Below are 23,705 nucleotides of genomic sequence, written 5' to 3'. Positions count from 1 at the left end.
CGTGTTAGAGCTCTTTACTTGTAGTCAGTTGAAGTAGGGCCAAACTCCAGCCCTGCAAAAAGCACTGGACTGGGAGTCAGGAACACCTGGGTTCAAAGCCTGCCTCTGACTCTTACTAGCTGTGTGATTCCGGCAAGTTATTTAACCTCTCGTTGCCATTCAAAATAATGGGGGAGGAGGGCAGGGAGAAAGTTGGAATTTGACTTGATGGCCTTAAAGATAGGTCTAGATAGATCTGATTCTATCACTTTACTTTGTGTCTCTCTTTCCTCTTCTGTAAAAATGAAAGTGACACCTAAAGTCCCATCCATCTCTAAATCTATGTTCTTATGGTTTCAGAGTGGGATGATCCTTCACAAGGCATCTAGTCTAAGGTATACCTGAGCAGGAATCCTATACCACCTCTGCCAAGAATTCATTCACTGGCAATTTAATTGCATGGGGTAGGGGGAAGCATTAATATTCACTATTATGTTACTAATAACAGTTAAGATTTACATGATGCTTTAAAGTTTGCAAAGCATTTTATATGTGTGTATATGTCTGTATGTATGTGTGTGTATGTGTGTGTGTGTGTGTGTGTGTGTGTGTGTGTGTGTGTGTAATCTTGTTTAATCCTCACAACAAAACTGTGAGAAAAGTGCTGTTATTGTCCCCATTTTAAGATGAGGATGCAGAGACTAGAAGAGATTAAGTAATTTGCCCAGGTCATGCAACATATAAGTGCCTGAGTTCAAAGATTATACATAACTACATATATACATATATACATACAACCATATATAACATACATGCACACACATACATATATATACAACCACATATAACATGCATACATACATATACACAACCACATATAACATGCATACATACATACACACGCCACCATGTATAGCACACATGCATACATATATGCATATACACGCAACCATATATAACATGCATGCATACACATATGCACATGCAACCATATATAACATGCATGCGTGCATACATACATATATACACACATATGTATATTTTGCCCCCTTGGAACATCTTTGGTCAAAAGGTAGATGTGCAGAGGTATGCGATGGTATTTGATAGGGAACAAGTTGGATATGTCTGTTGAAGATGAAATTTAGGGGACTATTCTTACTATGTCTGACCTCAATTACTTTTTGTAACTTAAAAACTCGGTGTTGTCACTTAGATATGGAAGATGGAGCTCTTCAGTGCCTTGAGGCAGCTTAAACTATTTCAATGAATTAGGCCTCTGACACAGACTGGTTATCCCCACCCCTGTCCTATCCAAAACCCTCCCTCTTCCTTGGTTCCTTTCCTGGATTATGTTATCTTGGCTGGTTTATATCCAGGATTTAGGAAAGCTTATTTGTTCCCTCTGAGCCAGTACCCCTCCATATCACTGATATTGTCTAATGTTACCTCTTAAGACTCTGTGGCTGGTGGAGCAAGCGTGAGGGAACACTCACTTGGGTGTGTGTGTGTGCCCAGCCTAGCTTTTTTCTGGGATCTGTGTAGTTCCATAGGCAAGAGTGGCTCCACCCATTAGTCCAGGGGAAGACTCTTCCCCCATCACACCCCTTTCTTCCCACCTACACGCCCAACATCAATCCTGTGTCTGAGTCTATTCCCATGCCAACCACCACACGTTTCGACAAGTCCAGTTTTCTCCACTTTATCATGAAACCCAAAGAGGAGATGTTGAGGCAGGTCATATTACATCTTCAAAGGGAGAGCAATCCAAACAAACACAAAAGATTAAGGGAAGAACGTACAATTCAGCCATTCAGCTTTCCAAAAAAGGAATCCCTGACTGTGTGGTAACTTGTGTGTTGGGTTTTTTTCCCCCAAGGTTGATGGGTTATGGAAAAGGGCACTGAGTATCAAACCATCTGAGGCAAAACCAATTTCCACTGTGCATTCTGAAGTCTGATTTATTTTTTTAAAATAGAACAAATTAAAAGCATAGATCAAGAAACAATGTTTTTTGCCTCCCTTTAAGCTCATGTGATTACATGGAGCATAGGGGGAAAAAAAAGGCCAAATCCGTTCCCTTACCCTTACAGGATCACTTTCTTCAACTTGATTTACTAACCAAATTTACTTTCTGTTATAGTCTTTGGAAAATCCAGACAGTTCTATGGCAAGGTTTGTCTAGTGGGCAAGTCTGAAGACATTGTATTTTATGATTGATTGGGAGTCAGGAAAATTACTGTGTTCCTTTTTCAGGCACTTATTTTGAGAGAGAGAGAGAAAATGTGTGTGTGTGTGTGTGTGTGTGTGTGTGTGTGTGTGTGTGTGTGTGTGTGTGTGTGTGTGTGTGTGTGTATGGTCTACTCTGGCTGCAAAAAAGGACAAGCCCTCATCTCCATGGCAAAGTATTAAGTATAGACATAGAAGAGAGAGCCATGGGAATCTTTTAGGTGACTGGAGAACAGGGATAATTACTGACTCCATAAATGACCATGTTCTTCTACTTTCTTCTCCTCCCCCAACTTCTGCAGGTGTCACAGTTTGGGAGCTGATGACATTTGGGTCCAAACCTTACGATGGAATCCCTGCAAGTGAAATTTCATCTATTTTAGAGAAAGGAGAACGCCTTCCTCAGCCACCCATCTGCACCATTGATGTCTACATGATCATGGTCAAATGTGAGTTGGATTGGTGTGGCTTCACACACCTCATTCAATTCCATTTTAATTTCATTTAAATGCAGCAATCATTTATTAAGTGTCTATTATGTGCAAAGTCCATGCTAAGTTCTGCAGATATAAAAACATAATAGTACCTGCTTTTAAGGAGATTACATTCCAGTGAAGGGCAAAGACATTCAGGTATATCAGCAAATACAAAAATACAGGGTGGCCCAAAAATCTTAGTGCAGCTTAAACTTTTAATAACTTAAAACTACACTGAGACTTTTGGGACAACCAAAAGTTATTAAATATAACACATAAATTATCATACAAAGTCATGAAGGATTGAAGGGAGCACTTACAGATTGGAAGATTAGGAGACATGTCATGTAGGAGATGATACTCTTACATGTACAGTTATTTGCCTGTTGTCTCCTCCATTAGAACATATGCTTCTTGAAATCAGAGATACTGGTTTTGCCTGTCTTTGTACCCCTCACTCTTAGCATAGAACCTGGCATGTAATAAATATTTAGTAAACGCCTTTTGGCTAACAAAAGAGAGTTAAGGATTCCAGGAGGCAGAGATAAAGAGGAAAATCATTCCGGGCTTGAAATTCAGACGGTACAAAGTCATGGAAGTGGGAAATGGAATGTTGTATATGGTGGTGAAGAGTAAGTTGAATAGTTTAACTGGATCGTAGAGCACATGAGGGGTTACATCAAGCTGAAACTGGCCAGAAGACACCATGGAGCTAGAAGGCCTTTGTATGATAGAAAGGACTTGGCTGTTATGATACCCTTGTGTTAGACAGAAATTCCAAGGGGAGGGGGCGCACAGTGGAGTTTGTCTATGTAGAAATCCTGGAATAATTTCCAGTTAAGAGATAGCCCCAGAAACCCATATAAATATGCCCTTTAACCATTATTCCAAGGGCTGAAGTCTGACTCATTAACAATGTGACCTGACACTTGTCTGGGTTTGAAAGTCTATAAATAAACTAAAGCCCAGCTTGTACCATAGCAGAAACAGTTCCTGTTGGCTCAGCCACTTGATGGAATCCCAAACCACTGGGAATTCATTTGGAGGCCTGTTTCCACAGAGACTGGGTGGCTCAAAAAAAAAAATTATTATTATTTTTTTTAAACCTAAGACTGGATAACCACATACAGCTGTTAGAAGCACCCTTTCTATTTGGGATCAGGCCCAGTACGCAGTGAGTTTATGGGAAGATAACTCCCACTGTGTTGAATTTAAATATTTCCCAAAGTCAAGCCTAGATGAAAGAAATTACCCCAATAACATCATCCTTGGAGGAAGCTCTGAAGAGCCAACTCTACACGTCATGGAAGCCAGTACTAGATAGTGTAATGAACATCACCTGGCCATGCTAATGTCAATATGGATGGTTTTGCTTGGTGATGGCATATCACAGAATATGTGGGTGTTTACATTCGAATGGGAAGAAGCTTGCTGCTTTTCTGCCTTGTAGTTTGATTCCAATGTTTACTCCCTAGACCTGCCAAGACAGCGGTATTACAAATAGCCATGTGATTTCTAGTCTTTTGTTCTGGACCTCTTTTTTGTTTGCTTCGTTGTTGTTTTTTAAAAGAGATTTTCACAGGAACTATGATAACTACTAGGTTAACTTTAACTCTACAAGGAAGTAGTTTCCTATTTAGATGAAACTGTTCAACACAAATACGGCTAAAGATAAGGAAAGAAATTATAGTGACCGCATCTGAAAAGGGATTAAAATGTTTTGCATTGCCACAAGAAGCTAGCTGTCTTTTCCTCTAGCTCTTGATGTATTTGTAATCAGTCTTCTCCAGGGTTTCTTAACCATGGATCTGGAAACTGTTTTTTTGTTTTTGTTTTTGTTTTTTTGGTAACTATATTTCTTTTTTTCCCCTCTTTTTTATTGCTAAAACTTAAATACACAATAAGAAAAAAAGAAACATATTATAAACATGGTGAAACTTAAATACAAAGTAAGAAAAGGGGAAAAAAGCATGTACACAGCAAAGCAAGAGTAGATTCAAAATACATAGCAATAGATTTCCATTTCAAGAAAGCCTATATAATAAATACTACATGTCGTGTTAAGATCTGTCCATCTTTTCTTTGCTTCCTTGTATGTTTTCTTTTGTTCTCTGCTGCGCACTTTCTACTTTGTTCTTTTCCCCCCCTTACTCCCCCAAGAAGGCACAGTTAAGTATGGATATATTTATGTGTCATATATAGACATATACTTCCCTAACAAATTCTACTTCTGATCTTTGTTTGTAACTATATTTCTACATAAGTGGTTTCCTTCATAATCATACATATTCTCTATTTAAAAGCCTTTTTGTGAAAAGAGATCCCCAGACTTCACCAGATTGCCAAAGGGGTCCATGACAAAAAAGGAGTTGAGGCCCTCTTTCTGCTTCAACAGTAGATCGAATAAAGAAGTCCAAATCCAGTACATAGGGACCATAGGTCCAGAACTGAAAGGAAATTTAGTCATCAAATTCAATGCCTTAATTTGAAGAAACAGAGACCTAGAGAGGATAATTAACTTGTGCAAGGTTTCCAGCCAGGAAGTGATGGCACCTGGGTTCAAACTAAGGCCTTGTGACTCTAAATTCAGACCAAATAGCTTGAAATTCCTGTTACCTAAGCAGAAGTGCAAACTCACTAGGGGTGCTAATATTTCAGTCTAAAATGTTAGATTGCTTAATGTTATTGTTATGCATATGTGGAGGGGGGCAGGGGTGGTTCTACTCATCTTATAACAGAGAAATCAAAAGAGCCAAAACTCTCATTTCCCTGAAACAATCTGCATTATTGCATAATATCCATTAAACAATGGAAGATTCAAGCCAGGGGATTTCCCATAATGATTGACCTAGTAAGTAAGTAGCCAAGCCAGGGTTCAAACCCAAGTCCTCAGTCTTGGCTTCTCTGACAAAGCCTTAGTGCCCCAAGGAATTGTAGCAGGCTCCAGAAAATATCCTAGAACCCTAGAATGCTTAGGGTTGTAAGGTATCCTACAGCTCATGGAATCCAACGCTCTCATTTTACAGGTGAGAAAAATTAGTCTCAGAGAGGCTAAACTACTTGCACAGGATTACCCAGGTAGTGGCAAAGCCATGATTTGAATCAAGGTCGAGTGATTCCAAGTTCAGTACAAATAGCTTGATAGCCATCCTGTTGACTAACCAGAAAAGCACTACTTGCGGCACTAAGGTTTCATTTAGGAGCTCTTGAGTCAATTAACATTATGTCATTGGACATAGCCTATGCTAGTCAGCAGGTGGTGGGGCCAGGATTAAAAATCTCACCTTTTATCTCACCTTTTAACAAAGAGATCAAAAAAGCAAAACCCTCCATTTTTCCTGAGATGCATTATTGTATAATATCCAGAATAGTGCAGGGCAGGGGGTTCCCCAAAGCCAAGATCTTTGTAGCCCTCATATTTCACTAACTTGAAACTGTGAGAGTAGCAGATCTGATCTTCTCCAAAGACTACAGTGCATGTGTATGAAGGGTTTTGCTGGAATAGAAAAAGGTTTGGGATCTTTGTAGCATGCTGAGTCTGGGAAACTCTTCTGTTTTGCTTAAGAGTACAAATTATTAATGTTAACCCCAAGAAGAAGCTGAAGGACAATGAGTAATTGTTTATTCAATTAATTAACAGGCAAGTAGTTATTAAGCATTTGCCACTGCCAGGCACTGTTGTAACTATCAGAGATAAAAAGACAGAAGTAACAAATATCATTATAAAACAATTATACTTTCTTCAATACTTCAAGGCCCCATGATTCCATCAGTATGGGTACCTTCTCCATCAGTTCAGATAATGACCCTAGCACATGGTGTTCTTGAGCTACTGCAGCCATAAAGAGATCATCCCCAGTGACTAATATTTTGATGTTAAACCTCTCTCTTAGCTAAGCTGATCTAACATTTTTTTTTATTGTTGACCGCACATTTAACCTCTCTGATCTTCACTTTCCTCATCTGTATAATAATAGGAATGATGATCTTCAAGATTCCTGGCATAACATCCTTCTTTCTCAGAAAGTTGACTCCCAATCCATTGTCACAATCATACTAGAAGCTTTTTTGGTTTTGTAGGAGTTATATTCCACTAGCATAGCCTCTTAGAATCCAATGTCACCTTTACATTGATGAAGCATTGGAGAAGGGTTTTAGTGGAGGTAGAAAAATTCACCCCATAGCATTCGTTTGACTAAGCAGGGATCTGTGCTTATCAGTCAAACCTGAAGTATTCATCCTGAAAAGCATTATATATAAATTGTCTGGAATCTCTGAGGTTAATTGGACTAAAATGTGCTTCCCTTATGTTGTTTAAAAATAATCAAATTTAATTTTCCTCCCCAATGTTTAACTACATTGCTTTATTCTACTGCTGGGTTTTTTTGTGTTTTTATTTTTGGATTTGTTCTGCTTTGCTTCTCCAGGCTGGATGATAGATGCTGACAGTCGCCCCAAGTTTCGTGAGTTGATTGTAGAATTTTCTAAAATGGCCCGTGATCCCCAGCGCTACCTTGTTATACAGGTAATGACTTTTTGTGCTCAAGTTTTGCTCAGTTGGAAAACTTCTTTAATGAGAATCAAATCAAGGGACAGAAAATCATTCACTTCAACATAAAATATATATAACCCTGTTATTGTCTAACTGCTTATGGATTAGGGATATACATAAAATATATGTCATGTGGAACATGTGAATTTAACCTGGAATAGGAACAGGAGGAGGAGAAGATACTGGATTGCCTTTGACAATTTACAAAGTTCTTTTAATGACCCCATATTTCTCTCAGAACCAAAAAGCTCTTATTTTTCATGACAATATTTATTCAGTGTTGCTGTGTGGCCAAGAGTTATGAAACTTTACAGTAACTAAAAAGTGAACGTTAGTATCACACAGAGGGTGTTAGAGAGGCCCAGGGGAGGTGGAAAGAGACTATAATACAGTACAAACAAGGAGAACAGGAATAAGGGGTATGTGGGGGGAGATGGGGATGAAACAAGAAAGGGCTGGCCATATATTAAGAGCAAGGAATAACCAATGGGCAGGCTGAGTTTTCCATAGGTAGCCTCCTAGTGTTAAGAGAAAATGAAGATGACCCCTAGGACATTGAATGGACCCTCTGAGATGAACTTATAGGATGACATGGACGTGAGTCCAACAGGATGGGCAAGCATGGATAGGTTGTAATCTGTATCACTGAAGGGAACATTCACATCAGTCCACTGGAGTACTTGGACAACACTCAGAAATGGTGGGATATCATGTCATTAGCCCAAATACCAAAATTGTGAAGAGATTCCAGGGTGTTTACACTGGTTCTGTGTGTGCGGAAAACTATATGCTGGACACAATTAAAAGGAAAAGGAAAGATGGAGTCCTTGTTCTAAATCTTTTAAAATATCTCCCGTCTTCTAGGGGGCCATTTGGAATCATCATCATCATCATCATCATCATCATCATCATCATTATCACTTCTAGTATTATTTTCCATTGGCAGAATTCCACATTTATGATGTATTTGTAAAATAGCACAAATCTCAAAGAACCCTAAATGTAAGGTCACTGGGCCTGAAGTACAGTCCCATCTGCCACTGTGACCTAGAGCAAGTCATTTCATCTCTGGGCCTCATTTTCCTTCTTTGTAAAAGTCAGGGATTGGGTTAAATAACTACTTTGGTACCTTCCCACTCTAAATCCTATAATATACTGACCTTTACATTTTTGTACTATCGATAGCTCATTTAACCTATCTAGACTTCAGTTTCCTCCTCTGTAGAACAATAGAATTGGACTGCTTGTCTATAAGGCCTTTACCAACTCTGGAATAACCCTCTTTCTTATGGTAAGCAGAGGGTGATCCATCTGCCACTTTGCCTGATTATAAGACTTGGATTTGAGTGTTGGCTACCACTTACTAATTCTCTCACTTTACTTCTCAGGGCCTCAGTTTCCCAATATGTAAAATGAGAGGTTTCATTGAACTTCATAAGGTGGCCTGTCATTCTCTGAGCCATCTACATTCCAATTAATGGCAATTAAATTAAAACTAAAGCATGACTAAAAATGCCTCACTTTCTGGTTTTTAACTTTAGCTTCATTTAGATTCCTTTGAGATGAGAGATAGTGTGCTAAGCACATGAGTCTAAACCTACTGATGGTAAAATAACCTTGCAAATTTACCAATTTAGAAAAAATTCCAGTCTGCTCCTTTACTAAGAATCAAACTGGTAATGAAATAAATTAATCTTGTTTATAACATGTAGGCCTAGAACCTATAGGTTTTTTAATTTTAAATGAGAAAGGTGAATGAGTCCCAACAAAGATTGAAGAACAAATAGTACTAGATTCCAATTCAGAAAACTTTGTATATGTGATGGCAATGGGCATTTCACCCCCCCCCAATTTTCCTAATCAAAGCATTAACTCTAATGCCAATGGCAGTACCAAGTCTGGAGTCAGCCCCAGGCCTGGTTGAAAAGTAGATGAAGTTTATGTTTTTATCCTCTTTGGGTTGGCCCTTCCCTCTTCTCTCTCCTCCTGATGCTACCCTGAAGGAATTCATTCACTCTCCCCAGGACCTAACCTAAATCCCATTCCTATAATACTTTGTCTCAGGTAGTCTCCACTAAAATGTCATTGTATAGACTTAAGATAATAGGATAATAGATTTAGAATTGGAAGAAAACTTAGAAGCCATTTATTTAGTGCAGCCACCCCCTTTGCCAATAACAAAATTGAAGTTTAAGATATTGACTTTCTCAGAATAATTTTCATTTTAATAGTGAGTGCTTAAGGGCTAAAAAGTCTTTCAGATCCAAAGAAAGGAATCTCTAATGGTAGAATTAGGGGTGTCATGACAAGTAGGGTTGAAAATATTTTAAAGCATAGGATGATGGGATCTTGCCCAGTGTTCTACACCATGTAGGTGGCCAATCTCTACTACTCATACAACCAGCCTTTAGGTTTACATGAACTAAAACCAAAATAGATAACCTTTGTTCCACGTGTACCCCAAAGAGGCATTATATTTGTATTTTTTTCTAGCTAAAATGTAGCATTGTATGAAGTCAGCATGACCTGGATAGTAATAGTATGTAAAGTGCTCTTCCTTACAGGATCCCTTTCTCTTTGACAGGGAGATGAAAGAATGCACTTGCCAAGTCCCACGGACTCCAAATTTTATCGCACCCTTATGGAAGAGGAGGACATGGAAGATATTGTAGATGCAGATGAGTACCTTATTCCACAGCAAGGATTCTTCAACAGCCCCTCCACATCTCGCACACCTCTCCTAAGCTCTCTGGTAAAAAGCCACATACGTGATGTCACCACACACAAACCAGCTTGAATGAATCCCATTTACAAAAAAGAAAACATTCACACCTCGGGCAGAATTCAGTCAAGCAACCAGGCATCATTTGATTGTTTATCTCCAAATTACCAGTTTAAAAGAGTTTTTTCCTTATTCAATTTTGGTCCTTTATAACCATAGCTTTACATATAGGAATGTGGACTAGACCGTTGGTTTCATGGGGATAGGCAACTCTCAGGTGAGGAAACTCCTACACCATTGCAGTGCCAAACTTCTACAATTTTGAGTCTTAGCTGCCTGTAGCAATAAGTGGTTAAGTGACTTGTCCAAGGTCACACAACCAGTGTCTGTCCTAGGCAAGACCCAGGTCTTTCTGGCTTTGAGACAATCTCTCTCTCCCACTACTATGCTACTGCATCTCCAAATAGGGCTTTACCTATAAAGCAAGGATTTCAATATTTCCATCTTCATTATATGTGGAATTTATAAAGCATTTAATTTAACACAAACATTTCTATAGTATATATACTATATTGGTATATATGCAGGTATATGTATAGAAGTGTTTATAGATATGTGTGTGTGCGTGTGTATAAATGTTCAAAATCAATCACTAAGCATTTGTTAAACATATACCAGTCACCTTGCTAGGCACTGGCAAAACGCTCTATGCCCCAAAGAGCAACTTGTAGTTTTTATTCTATTGGGAGGGGGAAGGAAGACATTACCTAACCCCAAATAAGACTGAATCCAATAGATTTACTAAACCCCAAATTTAGACATTAATTTCTAACTCAATTGTAAAAACTCGACTAAAACTTGGTGAAAACCAATTCTAATACCAGAACCCAACTTCTGTGTTTCCTAAAACTTCCAAGGCAAAAAAAAAAAAAAAGACCATTTTAGAACCTCACTTCCCTGCTCTTTCTGGTGGAACAGAGAAATGGGGATGAGGTGCTCTTGAGCTGAGCTTTGGCAGGCAGCTTAAGATTTCCTGATAGTGATGGGACTGTGTGATGTGTATTCCCTAAAAGAAATCTCTGAATTTCTCTTTCAGAGTGCTACCAGCAATAATTCTGCCACAGTATGCATTGATAGAAATGGGGTAAGTCTGACTACACACTAACCCACTGCTGTCCTTTTCCTATACCGTATCTGTGAAACTAGTTTTTATAGTTTTTATAGTTCCTTCTGAACCTTTCTTCTTCTATTTCCCCTGTTCACACCAATGAAATCAAGGAGCCATAAAATGCTGAAAGATGTTTTCTCCACTCACTGTCATAAGCAGCCAGTTGGTGGGCGTAGAGTGGGGCCACATTGTTTTCTTTCTTGCCGTAATGCTATGCCTACTTTCATTCCTCTGCCAGCAGATTTGCCCTGTGAAGGAAGAAAGCTTTATCCAGAGATACAGTTCTGATCCCACTACTGTCTTAACTGAAGACAATGTGGATGATAGCTTCCAGCCTGTACCAGGTGAGTGCATTTGCAGTCTATAGATTCATTGCAATCCTGCATGCCCTTAAAAACCAGCAACCAGTTTCACTTGATCATTATAGATGTCTGTTACAGAATGCAAAGCTATAACTAGAATGGAGTGACCAGGGCTTTGACTTGGAGTGCCAGTGTCTCTGAGGGGGTGACATTCCTCCCTATAGTGACTTCTGTCTTTTTTACTTTGTGGTTCCTCATGAGACTCATGCACAGAGGTACATGAGCACAACTGCCAATGCCCAACATCCCCAAGGTCCTGTCACCATGGTAACCCTGTCTCTGCATCCACCTTCCCTTTCCACCCTTACAGATTACCAACAGGACTTTTTGGGAACACACCCCATTACCTACCCCATACCATCTGAATTTGCCCAAAATACAAGCCTTTCTAGTTGCGACTCTGATAGGGTATTTTCCTACCTTTTGTCTCAAGAGTGCTGATACAGAGTCTAAAATATTCAGTTTGTTTCATGAAAATTTTTGAAGAAATATTAAAACATAAGAGTTTGGGATTGCACATAAAGCATTATGTAGCGGGAAAAGCACTGGACTAGGAAAGGAGCGATCTGGTTTTGATCCTCATTTCCACACATTTTTAGCTGTATAAATGTGAAGTGTCTTAAATTATCTTTGTTCCAGATGCAAAATGGGGATTATATCTTCCCTGTCTAATGCCCAATAGCAAGGCTAGATAATCTTTTCAGGTTTCTCCCCTTGCCCTAGCTTGAAGATAATCTGTTTCTATGTAAACGTATGACAAATGAATTTTAATGAAGCTTTTATATTGAATTTAACTGGTTGACTGATTGTTGACTGTGTTGTTTCATCTGAACATGTGCAGACTGGCTATGGTGAGACCCAAACAATTAATCAAGACAAATAATTGACAGCCCTGAGCTGTTTCTCTATCCTATCTCCATTCTGGGCCTCAGGGATACTTCCAGAATGACCTAGTTATAGCCTTTTAGCCCCGTCTCCACTCTGCCACATTCTTCCCCCCTGAATCATAATCTCTTCAATTTTGTAGTGACATATAATTTCCAAAGAGCCATGAGCTCATCTTAACATGTTAGTCTAGCCCTTTACCTATTACACCATCAGTAAAGAGCAAAGAGGAAAAATAGAATGTAGAGTTGAGTTAAAGAAGAGAAGTATTCTCTCCAAGATTTCCCCATACTCCTCCTACTTCAGTGTCACTAGTTACCGGGAGAAAGAGTTGACCAGAGAAGGCCACATATACCTAACTTGACTCATGAAATTCATTCCTCATTTCTTTTCAATTCTAGAATATATAAACCAGTCGGCTCCTAAAAACCACACGGGTTCTGCCATCCAGAACCCTGTCTATCACAACCAGCCTTTCAACCCAGATGCCTCTAAAGACTCTCTGTACCAAAACTCACACAACAGCAGTGCGGTGGACAACCCTGAGTATCTCAACACAACCCAGCCCAACCTGATCAAAAAAGCCTTCGACGGCAATTCCTGCTGGAACCCGAAAGCCAACCACCCAATCAGTCTGGACAACCCTGACTACCAGCAGGACTTCTTCCCCCAGGAAGCCAAGCCAAATGGGGTTTTTAAAGTTCCTGCCGCAGAAAATCCTGAGTACCTCAGGGTAGCAGCACAACAAAGTGAATTCATTCAAGCTTCAGCATGACCCTTTGCCAACAGCCTTCTCTCCCTCCCTCCCTCATGCAGCCATGGAATCTAGCTGCCCCAGGACTGAGCTACGGACAACAAAGGCAGCAGTCATGCCGTGTAGCCACTCACTCACACCTTTCCTTTCAAGCCTATGGGCCAGACATTGCCACAGTTGGCTTTAATTTCCTTTGGTACGTTCCGGGGCCTGTCTTCCATTGGAATTGTCCCCCTTTCTGGGCATATAATGGAGTCAACCAGAGGCAGATTTTCTGCAAGTGCATTCCTTCATCTTTAATCTGTAAGACTTCCCAAATCAACAGCAAGATGCCCAGGAAGCACATTTTTCCGTTTGTACAGAAGTTAATTGTTTTTTTTTTCTATGCCATACATTTGAAAAAAATAATAATAATAATGTTTGTGAGTATTTTTTTCTTACAAGATCCCATTGGCACGTTCATGACAGAGATGATTATTGACTATAACATGCACTACCCTGAAGGGACCCAGACTGGACCGAGTCAAAGAAGCATGTGATGAAAGAAAATGAGCTTTAAGCTCCTCGGACTTAGCCAACTTAACAATTCATCCCATTGGCTTTGTCCTTCTTTACATGTCAAAGGCCAAGAAAGAACATTTCTTGGTTGGCATAGCATCAGCTCCTGACGAAAAAGAGAAACAGACCTGCCTATGGCATGCTGGCCGCAGGAGTTACAGAAACCAAGTGGAGGAAGTCTCTCCCTGCACTTCATTGTAAATGTGCCCACGGTACTTCAAACAGTTTTTTTTAAGTGTTTTCTAATTATGAATACTCATCTGATTCTTTTCTTTTTCATTCCATGTCTTTGCAACTGCACTTGTTAAAATGTTTTCCCTCGATGCTTCTATTACAGAGTGGAGGGTGGGGGTGTTGAGGAGGGAGTAAAGACACTAAAACAAAACAGCCAAAGCTGCTGCTCTCTTTTTACTCACCCTCATTTGGATAAAGGGCCTTTAAGATGGGATGAAAATGCAGACATTTGCAAGCCCAAGCAAGAACTTAAGTCTCAGGTGAATCTACACCAAACCTAAACGTGTTTACCTAAACACTAAAACGAATAGAAACCTAAAAATGAAGACATCCAAAGGGGGGGAAAATTGAAATTGTTCTCTATTTCTAAACACTCCCTTAGTTAACCCATGGAAATTGGGCCTTATGACAGTTTTTAGATTTTTTTAAAAAGAAATTTAATGAATAAGCTATTTTATTCACTACCAAAAACATTCTCTAGTGTATTTTCCCCCAAAATCCTTTCCTTGCCCCCTTTTCAGGTTGCAAAAATGGGCTAGATCCTGTGGAAAAACTATAGTGTCTTAAAACTCGTTGTGTGTGTGTGTGTGTGTGTGTGTGTGTGTGTGGCTCTACTTTGCATAAAAGAAATGCAGAGGCAATAATTGAGAGGTTGCAATAAAAATCCTAAATATTAAATGGTGAATTTGAAGTTAATGGCTGTGTCTCCACAATAGTCCACAAATATTCTTTGAAAGGTTCGGGGGGAGGTAGAGAGGAGGATTTAAGGTTTGTGAAGAAACCCAAAATGTTTCCTTTTAAAAAGGGAGGATTGTGCAATTTTAAGACAGATAAACAGGTTGGACTAGTTTTTCAAATGTTTGAAGCTCCCATCCCACCTTATCAACTAAGGACACTCAATGATTGGCAGATAAATCCCACCAGAACACCAAGTGTGTAGAGAGAGCCTATCAAAATATAATGGCAAACCAGAGCCCACAGAGGAGCTTTCCAGACACTGAATTAATTCAGAGGTCCTGGTGTCGAAAGCATGTAAATGGTGCACCCGTGAAAATATGGGCTTGCCCTAGAAAATGTTTCTGTTACTTTCAAGGTAATGGGTGCTCCAAAGAGAGTTTTTAACAAAAAAATTTGAGTCTGTGTTGAAATGAAGTCAGTGTTTCTTTTGTTTTCTAACTACTAAGTAGCCATGTGTCTGAGTCAAACCTCAACACTGCCGGCAGAAATACAATTTTATGTTATCTGTTTCAGGCAAGAGTTTTTTTAGTTTGATAGTTATACTTACTGATTCCCAGAGTTCTCTGGATAACTTTCATCCATCATCTTTTACTTTTTTTTAAATGGAAAAATGAATCAGTATTTATAAGAAAAGGTAATCTTAAGGCCTTATTGATAGATTTTTTTTTCATCATTTCATCATTCTTGTCAAGAAAAGCATTTTACCCTGTGGTTTCTTATTATTAACTGAGTACTTCGTACAATCCTATCTCTAACTTGTGAAGAAACCAGTAACTGTTGGGGGAAAAAAAGCTGAAATTCAGATGAAACGTAGCAATGAAAAAGCAAGATGGATTTTTTTTTTACATTTCTTCTTAGCATATACTGTAGCAACCTCAACTAATAAATTTAGAAATTCCTCAGAACTTACAATTCTGTAGCATTAAATCTAGTTGAGATACTCCAGAGAATTTTAAGTTGTATATGTTTAAATGATTTTGCAGAGAGCATACCTAATTTGATGGAACTAAACAAAACCTCTTAACGCCAAGCCTCTAGCCATAAAATATTCTACCATTCGGTACAGGATTTGCTGTTATATATGTCAGTCATGGGGAAATGGAAGGTGGGGCATGAAATTCCATTTTAATGGGGAGGGGGGCTTGTTGGCATTTAAAATATGAATGTAAAATTGTGCTAGTTCTCACAGAAACCAAACCACTGATCGATCCTGTCATTCATTTTAACAAAAATATCTATCAGATCAATAGATGGTTTCAGACCTGATTAAGGGTATGAGGACTTTAATATATATATAGCATTAAAAGCAGTTAACATAGGTTGCATGTTGCTTTAAATCATATGCTATCAGCAGGGGGAGTTACAACTAGGATGGAAAAATCCAAGGTTTCATCCTAGGAATGACATTTAAAAGATGCTCGTAAGATCTGCAGTCCTTCAACAACTAGAGAAACAAAGCTTGCCACCTAGTTAATAGCAATTATTTATTAAAATAGGAAGATGCCCGTAAGTGGGCTAGCTAGGTGAGGTTGTCCATCCCACTCTGTTCCCTAACAATGTCTCCATGTTTCAATATCCCAAACAGGGGCTATGAGCTATTGCCTTAGGGTCTTTATATCCCCTTCAATAAGATAGACTTCTCCTGAATGAGGGGACACATCTTTCTACTAATCTAGATGAAGTTTATAGTACTTTACTGGAGCACAAAAAAGAATCCTGATTATAACTCTGATTAGCATTATTAAATTTGTCATGCTCCTTCACATAAAGACAATGAAAATCCATTTTGTCCCCCATAAAATGAAGAGGTTGGGCCACATGACCTCTAAGGTCCCTTCTAAGTCTAAGAATCTATGTGCCAAAGTCTCTTACAATTCTGACAATCTATAGACTACAAACATGTTGTCAAAAGCCTTGATTAAACAGATTGGAAAAAAATTGTTAATAATTGAAGACATTGTTAGTAATTGGAGAAGACATTTTCAAATGATTTTTCCAAACACATTTGAAGGTCTGGTTTAAAAATGATCCAAGAAAGACTGAATTTCATGTTGTTCACCCAAGGGAATGCCAATCATAGAACTGGACATCTCTCCTACTCCCATCCCCCATCAATACCACTACTTTCATTGTAGGGATGATGTTAAAATGGATTCCCATGGTTATTGTACTGGAGTTACTAATAGGCAAAAGCTAAGATATTTGGGACCCTAGTTAGAAGGAGGGGAGCAGTCACTGTGGTTTCCTAGTGCTTTTAGAAGAATCTAGAAAAGTGTGTTAATCCAAACAGCCATGGCTTTAAGCAACTATTAGAAAATGCAGGTGCGGAAAGCAGTTAGTAGAAATGCCAATGCCTCGTGACCAGCTCTGTTGCCAGCCTCATTTCCCAAAGACAAAGAGACTCACTTAGAGGATTTTCCTTTGTAAGCTAAACCATGTAGTGGGAAGCTGACAGCTGGCACTGAGGTGATTTCATTTCTACAGGGTGAGACTCAGCCCAGTTACCTAATTCTTAAGCATTTTCTGCCCCCATCAAGAATGAGTAGAACAATGTTATTTGGACCCAATGGGTCCAAAATCCTGAGAAAGGTCATCCCACTGAGATTTTGCTGGATTGGGGTTGAAATTGGACAACCCAACCCCAAACTTTTAAAATCAGTGGCTGGCCCTTAAGTCACAATGCCAGTGCTCCTTATGCTTCAGCTAATTCTTTCAGATTGACAAAGATAGTCTTAAGAGTTTTTCAAGTTTTCAAAGGGTCAAGCTTGCATCGTCCAGTGCCTTCACTTACTCTCTTGCCTTTAAGTTCCATTAAACTACCCCCAATGTTCAACCTTTTTACTGTTTGAATATCACACCCCAGCCTGATCAGATCTGAAAGGTTGACACCATTCCATCCATTATACCTCTCTTCTGTTATATCCATTAAGGTATTGACATATAAAATACCCCCAAAAGGTGTGTATTTCATTAGTAGTGTCTTCATTTGTCATTTCAGGAAAGACTATTTTCCCATGACTGCAGTTTCAGTTTCTCCGTTTGGAAACATAGGGTTGAAAGAATGAGGAAGGTCTTGTAGACGGGTGCTAGTCTCCTTAGCCCACATGGTTGTGGTTTCCCCCCAGGTCTGCTATGAAAGTTATGCCAGATTCCCATAAGTCACTACCCCATCCCCCACACCAGGGCTTCAAGCACTTGTCAGATTAAACCTGCGGTAAGCCTCATCCTGCTTTAACTGGATGGATCTGGGCACTTTCCTCTCACTGAATTTACTTAAGAACCCATGATTCTATTCTGATGTCATGTTGAAAAGGGTCTTACAAGATGTTAATATATGAAAATTAGTCTTTTCACCCCATACTCTTGGCAATGTACTTTCACTATTGAATGGGACTAATTTCCCCCCACCCCAGAGGCCCCAAACTCAGTTGTGAAGCAAGAATGCAAAATGTAGCAGAAAAAGACCTGGAATTTGAGTCTAGTGACTGGGGTTCTTATTCTAGTAACTTGTATGTCCTTGGTCAAGTCATTTCACTTATGGATCATAGTTTGTTCATCTACAAAATAACAACTGTCATAACATAGAAATCTATGTCATCCAACCATAGTTTCACCTCTACTCCCAAAATCAGGGTGGTCTAAAAGACATTGACAGTAATGGGAGAATTCATTAATTGGATCAGGCCATTGTTTCTGCTGGTATTTGGATTTATCAGAAATATTTGTTCTTAGCTTGCTGGCCTTTTATTGCCATGATTTTATCTGATTGTTGGTCATTAGAGGTATGTAAGTATTTGGAATTTCTAATTTGTAAGAAACCTCCTATGCACTTCCAGGTTGGGCACATAGTACAGATATCTCTGGTGCAGTAATAATGATGATAAAAATAATATTTGGCTTTTATATAGCACTTTAAAGTTTGAAAAGCACAAGAGAGAAAGAGATGGATAGGGATTAAACCAGTCATTTTATTAGTATAAGATATTCTCTTCACCATTGCAGATCAACGCCTTCCTCTGCCATTTAAAGTTTAAAATGAGTCTTCATGAGAAGTTAAGTGCCTAGCTCAGGGCCACCTAGCCAATGGGTGTCAGTGTGTCAGATGGGACTTGAATCCAGGGCTTCCTGACTTGGAGGCCAGCTCTCTTATCTCTCACACCACAATGAGATTTGTGTTTGTGGATGCATGCGTGGCTGGTATTTAGATCTTACAACAACCCTGTGAGGTAGTTACCAAATGTGTTATTATCTTTTTCAAATGAGTCAGAGATATAGAGATTTGTTCATGATGATACAGCTATCAGCTAGTAAATGTTTGAAGTAAGACTTAAACCCAGGTCTTGGGATGCCAAGGCCATCACTCTAGCTACTATATCACTCTATATCCGCTTTATGGATATCTACTCTATCCACTATACCATGTTATTTGTAATTGCTAGTATCCTTTAAATCTTCACATAACACTTCAGTGTGAATCTGGTGGGACATTAAAGTGATTTACTTGGTATGACAATTAGGTGACTCTAACTAGGACTTCATTTGGGGGAAGTGATGAGGATAAGCACTTTGATGTTTTGTATTTCCTGATGGGTGAATGCAAAAAAAAAAAAAATACATAAGCTCCATTTTCTCTGATGGCTGTTGAGATTGACCTGGATTTCTCTTTTAATTTTTTTCTCTTTTGGCTTATTTAGCCAGTAAATGTCATTGCCACAGGATACTATCCCTTTGTACCTTAATGTAATTTAAGTACATGGAAGAAAAATGGACCATTTGGGAAAACTGTGTATATTTTTACTACCAATCTCTTGTTTAAGGGACATGTCTTTTTTCACACTATTAGAAGTTAACTCCCACGCAGGTTTCTTCTACCAGGATCTTATTTTTCTAATTTTGCCTATACAAAGAAAGAAAGGCTGCCATTGAGAAGACACTTGAAATTTTAGGAATTTTTGTTTGTTTTTTGTTTTTAGAAAATCTATTTTTTTTGTGAGAAGAAAAACAACTGTTAATAGACCCCAAAAGGGCTGCAATCATCCCCAAAAGATAATTCACCTTTATTTAGCACTTTACAGCTTGCTAACTATTTTCCTTGGCAACAATCCTATGAAATAGGTCTTGCAAGGATGGTTATCCCCTTTTTTTCCTGATTAAGAAAGTGAGGCTCTGAGAATTTAAATGACTTGTCCATGAGCACATAGCTAGAAAGTGTTTCAGGTAGGACTTGAACATAGATGATAGCCTCTTGCCAGTGTTCTATTCAGTATCCCACTTTCTTCAAGTGAATCAATGTCAGTTCTAGTATCTCTGTATTAGTGGAGATACAGTATTGGTGGGGGCTCAGGCCCATTTACCCGTAGTGCAGAGGGGAAGGTTGATGCTACTTTTCAAAGTACAGTTTCCACCTGTAAGGTCTAGGGAAGTAATTACATTGGGCTTTAGCACCTTCTGAACCACGGGTTCAGCCCCATGGGCCAGATGCACTTGAAATCTTTGTTCTTATTTAAGAGGGAGAAGTACTCATGACACATGCTGTCATTTAATTTCTATGGCAGTATTTTAATAAAAAAAAGAAAAATCCCACCCTCCAGTATCTCCACTCTCCCTCCCAAGAAAAAGTAATGTTACTGTTGTAATGATTCCCTAGGGCTGAAGAATTATCACACCAACAAGAAAGTTTATGGCAAACATGTGTATATGTATGTATGTGTGCATGTATACATTTCACATATAATTGTTATACATAAATCAACAAAAATATACGGACAATTTATGAATATTTCCCAATGAATAAAAATTGATTTTAAGCTAGTTCTAATTTGATGTCCAGCCCCCTCAGAGGTGCCTGTTCATTTGAATTGAACACAGATTCTACAAGTAAAGGTACCAGGACCACATTAGCATTTGTGTCTTCACAGGTAAAATAAAGACTTTGGACTGGATGGATTTTTAGGGACTCTCCAACTATAAATCATATTATTCTATAGACCTCAGTCCCAAGTCCCTCCAGGTGAGATTCCATTCATTCATCAAACACCTGCCAGATGCTGGGTTCTGTACTTAGCTCTGGGAATACAAAAACAACAACAACAACAAAAATGGTCCCTGCCTTCAAAAAGCTTCCATTTTACTGCATCTGTACCCTGTTCCACAGGATCAGAAACCAGGATAGGAGCATGTAATTTGGTTACATCTGGGAAGTAGGGTTAGGTGGACGGGGAGGGGGGGAGAGAGAGAGAGAAAGACAGAGAGAGAGAGAGAGAGACAGAAACAGTTAATAAACCTATGCAGGCATCTCCTCTCTAGCATAGAAATTACAAAACAAAACAAAAACATTAAAGTGGGGAAGGGGGCAGGATGGGTAGTGCTAACAGTGAGGCAGCCTATGATTTTTTTTTCCCTTTTTTGTTAGCCTTACCCTTTATTCTAGAAGTGGCTGCTTATAAAATTAGGTAAATGCATATTCTCTCCTTTTGTCCCAAATAAATTGTTGCCCCACTATTGCAGGAAGAGAGAAACTATTGCTAAAGCTGTCCTAAAACATTCAATTAATGTGGGGTAAGGGTGATTGGACAGGTTTTGAGGGTATGTTACACATGGTGCTGAGCCCAAGAAAGGTATTCTTGCCCATGTAATAAATGTGCTTTCAGTGCATAACTCCTGGGACAAAAAAGTGAAGAGGGTTGTATCATGTGCCTATAAGGGAAAAACCAGCAAAGTGCTTACTAGATTGTTGTGTCCAGCCTCTTAAACAAAAGAAGTAGCAAAAGATCAGTTTCATTCCTACCACATAACATTGCAAACGATTCACGTAAATCCATACTGCATGTTAACAACAACAAAACTATTCATCTAATTTGCATCTAAGATAACAGTGTTGAGACAAGATCTGATTAATCTCTTTAAAAATTAGTCGAGATCCCATGGATCCATTGACCAGGTTTAGACTAGTGACAATATAGTTATTTACTAACCAGGTAACAAGGTCTTTATTTTAGGAATTGTTGAGGCAATATCATTATCAATTCCTCTGTACATGGTACTTTTTAACAATTTAGTTATGCCACAGTGAAACACTTTGTACACATGAGAAGAAGCAAGATTTTTATATGGTTTGTACTATCAATCAGAAGTACTGGTTGTTTGTATATTATGTGATGAAAATAAGGTGTATATTATTCATTGTTTTTTAACTTTTGAGAACCTATATTGTAATAATGATGTTTCCTCTTCCTCCAAACAATGCTGTGTAATTAACAGAGTAGATGTTAGTCATAAAAGACTTAATGTTGATGCTTTTACATGCTGCCTATGAACTTGTTTTTAACTAGGAAAAATCCAGCCAACCAACCTTAGAATGGAGACATCTCCAGGATTCTGTGTACTCAAACATAGAAACTGTATTTTCCCGCATGAGTATTTTGATTTCCTCTCCTCATAACCAGCATTGATGGTTAAATTCACCAGGTGCATTCTAAGCAAGAGTCTTGAGCTATGACAGTAGCTTCCAACCCCACCCAGCCATTCCTGCTCAATATCTTTGGGAAGTATTTTCTCCCTCCATGGTTTCTTCCAGCCTTTTGTCTTCCTGACAGTTTCAGCAGAATTCAGGGAGAACTCTTAAGTGGAAGGGGTTTCTTGTTGCAGGCCAAGTTTTTTTTCCTTTTTTTCCTTCTCCCAGTCATCAAAGGGAACAGAAGTCTCTTTGTAATCTCGACACAAGTTCTGAAACCCAAAAGGGATTCCCATTCTGAGCTTCTGGTGCACAACACCAGATAGGGCCACACAATCAGCCATTCACAAGATGAGTGCTTTTTTTTTTTAATGGGTTTGTGCTTAGATTGTCCCTGTAAGAAAATCCCCTCCAGTGGCACACAAGACACCAGGGAGGATGAACATTAATAAGAAAAACTAAAAACAGCCAAAGAGCTTACACATCAAAGAAATCAATCAGAAGCCTCTGGCTCAAGGAGGGAAAAATGATTCTTACGATGCGAAATGGAGGAAAGGAACTGAAACTTATGTTCAGACTTATGCAGAGAAGTCAGATAGTCTCTCCTTTGAACAGGCATTAGTCTTTAATGTGGTAAATGGAGAAGAGTGACTTCCTACTTGGTATGAGCTAGGGGAGGGAAAGTTCAGTTCCCTTTATTCATGTTAATGGCAAGGGGGCAAAGACTTAGGTGTAAATTCATCCTTGTTTTCTATGAGATGGGAGCAGAACAACTTTCAGAAGGATCTGGGTCAGCAAGGTGGTTAATGACACAGAACAGAGCACTGGGGAATGTGGTTCATAAAATGAGCTATGGAGAGAGGAAATCACCTGGAAATTTCTTTAGTATATTAGCAATGCTTAACATTTTTATTTTAATAAATACTTGGGAAAATAAAGATGTGTTGTCTGTGTTCTTCTCCCTAATGGCCAGCAGAAAAGACCATAGAACTGGGAATCAGGAGACATGGGCTCTGGTCTGGGTTCTGACCTGGCCCTTGGCAGCAGCTCACTCCATCTCTCCACCCTAAGCTCCTTCATATTTAAAATGAGGAAATTGAAATAGACAATCTTTAAGGATATTGACAACCCTAAAAGTATCTAAGTATGGTTATCAACCCAGTACTTACCAACTCAGGGCCAAGAACAAAATGTTTCCTTCAAATGGAAGGCTTAGAAGAAACAGCTGAATCTGTGACAAGCAATCACAAAACCTCAAAATTGGAAGGGCCCTCAGAGGCCATTTAATCCAGCCCAGACCTGAACAAGAATCCCCTCTAATAATAACCACATTGATATGGAGTTTTAAGGTTTGGAAAGTGCTTTATAAATATTATTTCATTTGATCCTCACAACAACGCTGGGAGATAGATGCTATTGTCATCCTCATTTTACAGATGAGGAAACTGAGGCAGACAGAGCTCAAGTGACTAGCCCGGTGTCATACAACTATTAAGTACCTGAGTCCAAATTTGAGTTCAGGTCTTCTTTATTCCAGGTCCAGCACTATTCACTGTTTCATCTAGTTATCATTTCAAAATCCTCAACAAATGATCATT

At 38.9% G+C, this 23,705-nt stretch overlaps 1 protein-coding gene across 2 annotated transcripts in view; it reads left to right on the top strand.

Annotated features, from left to right (window-relative positions):
* The window catches only part of EGFR (epidermal growth factor receptor), a 251,701-nt gene extending 228,656 nt beyond the window's left edge, over positions 1 to 23,045 (top strand). Inside the window, exons 23-28 of one of the 2 annotated variants that reach the window (XM_020981282.2) lie at positions 2,508 to 2,654; positions 7,109 to 7,206; positions 9,818 to 9,985; positions 11,052 to 11,099; positions 11,362 to 11,467; positions 12,772 to 23,045. In XM_020981282.2, the coding sequence (XP_020836941.1) occupies positions 2,508 to 2,654; positions 7,109 to 7,206; positions 9,818 to 9,985; positions 11,052 to 11,099; positions 11,362 to 11,467; positions 12,772 to 13,145 (941 nt within the window). In that variant the 3' untranslated portion in view covers positions 13,146 to 23,045. The remainder of the gene's footprint in view (positions 1 to 2,507; positions 2,655 to 7,108; positions 7,207 to 9,817; positions 9,986 to 11,051; positions 11,100 to 11,361; positions 11,468 to 12,771) is intronic. The other variant, XM_020981283.2, reaches the window with a different exon arrangement.
* Positions 23,046 to 23,705: the final 660 nt, after the last annotated feature.

The sequence above is a fragment of the Phascolarctos cinereus genome, unplaced genomic scaffold, assembly GCF_003287225.1.
Source record: "Phascolarctos cinereus isolate Bilbo 61053 unplaced genomic scaffold, phaCin_HiC Scaffold_4;HRSCAF=312, whole genome shotgun sequence".
Classification (NCBI taxonomy): domain Eukaryota; kingdom Metazoa; phylum Chordata; class Mammalia; order Diprotodontia; family Phascolarctidae; genus Phascolarctos; species Phascolarctos cinereus.
The sequence above is the reverse complement of the archived record's forward strand: the minus strand, read 5'-3'. Positions and strand labels throughout refer to the sequence as shown.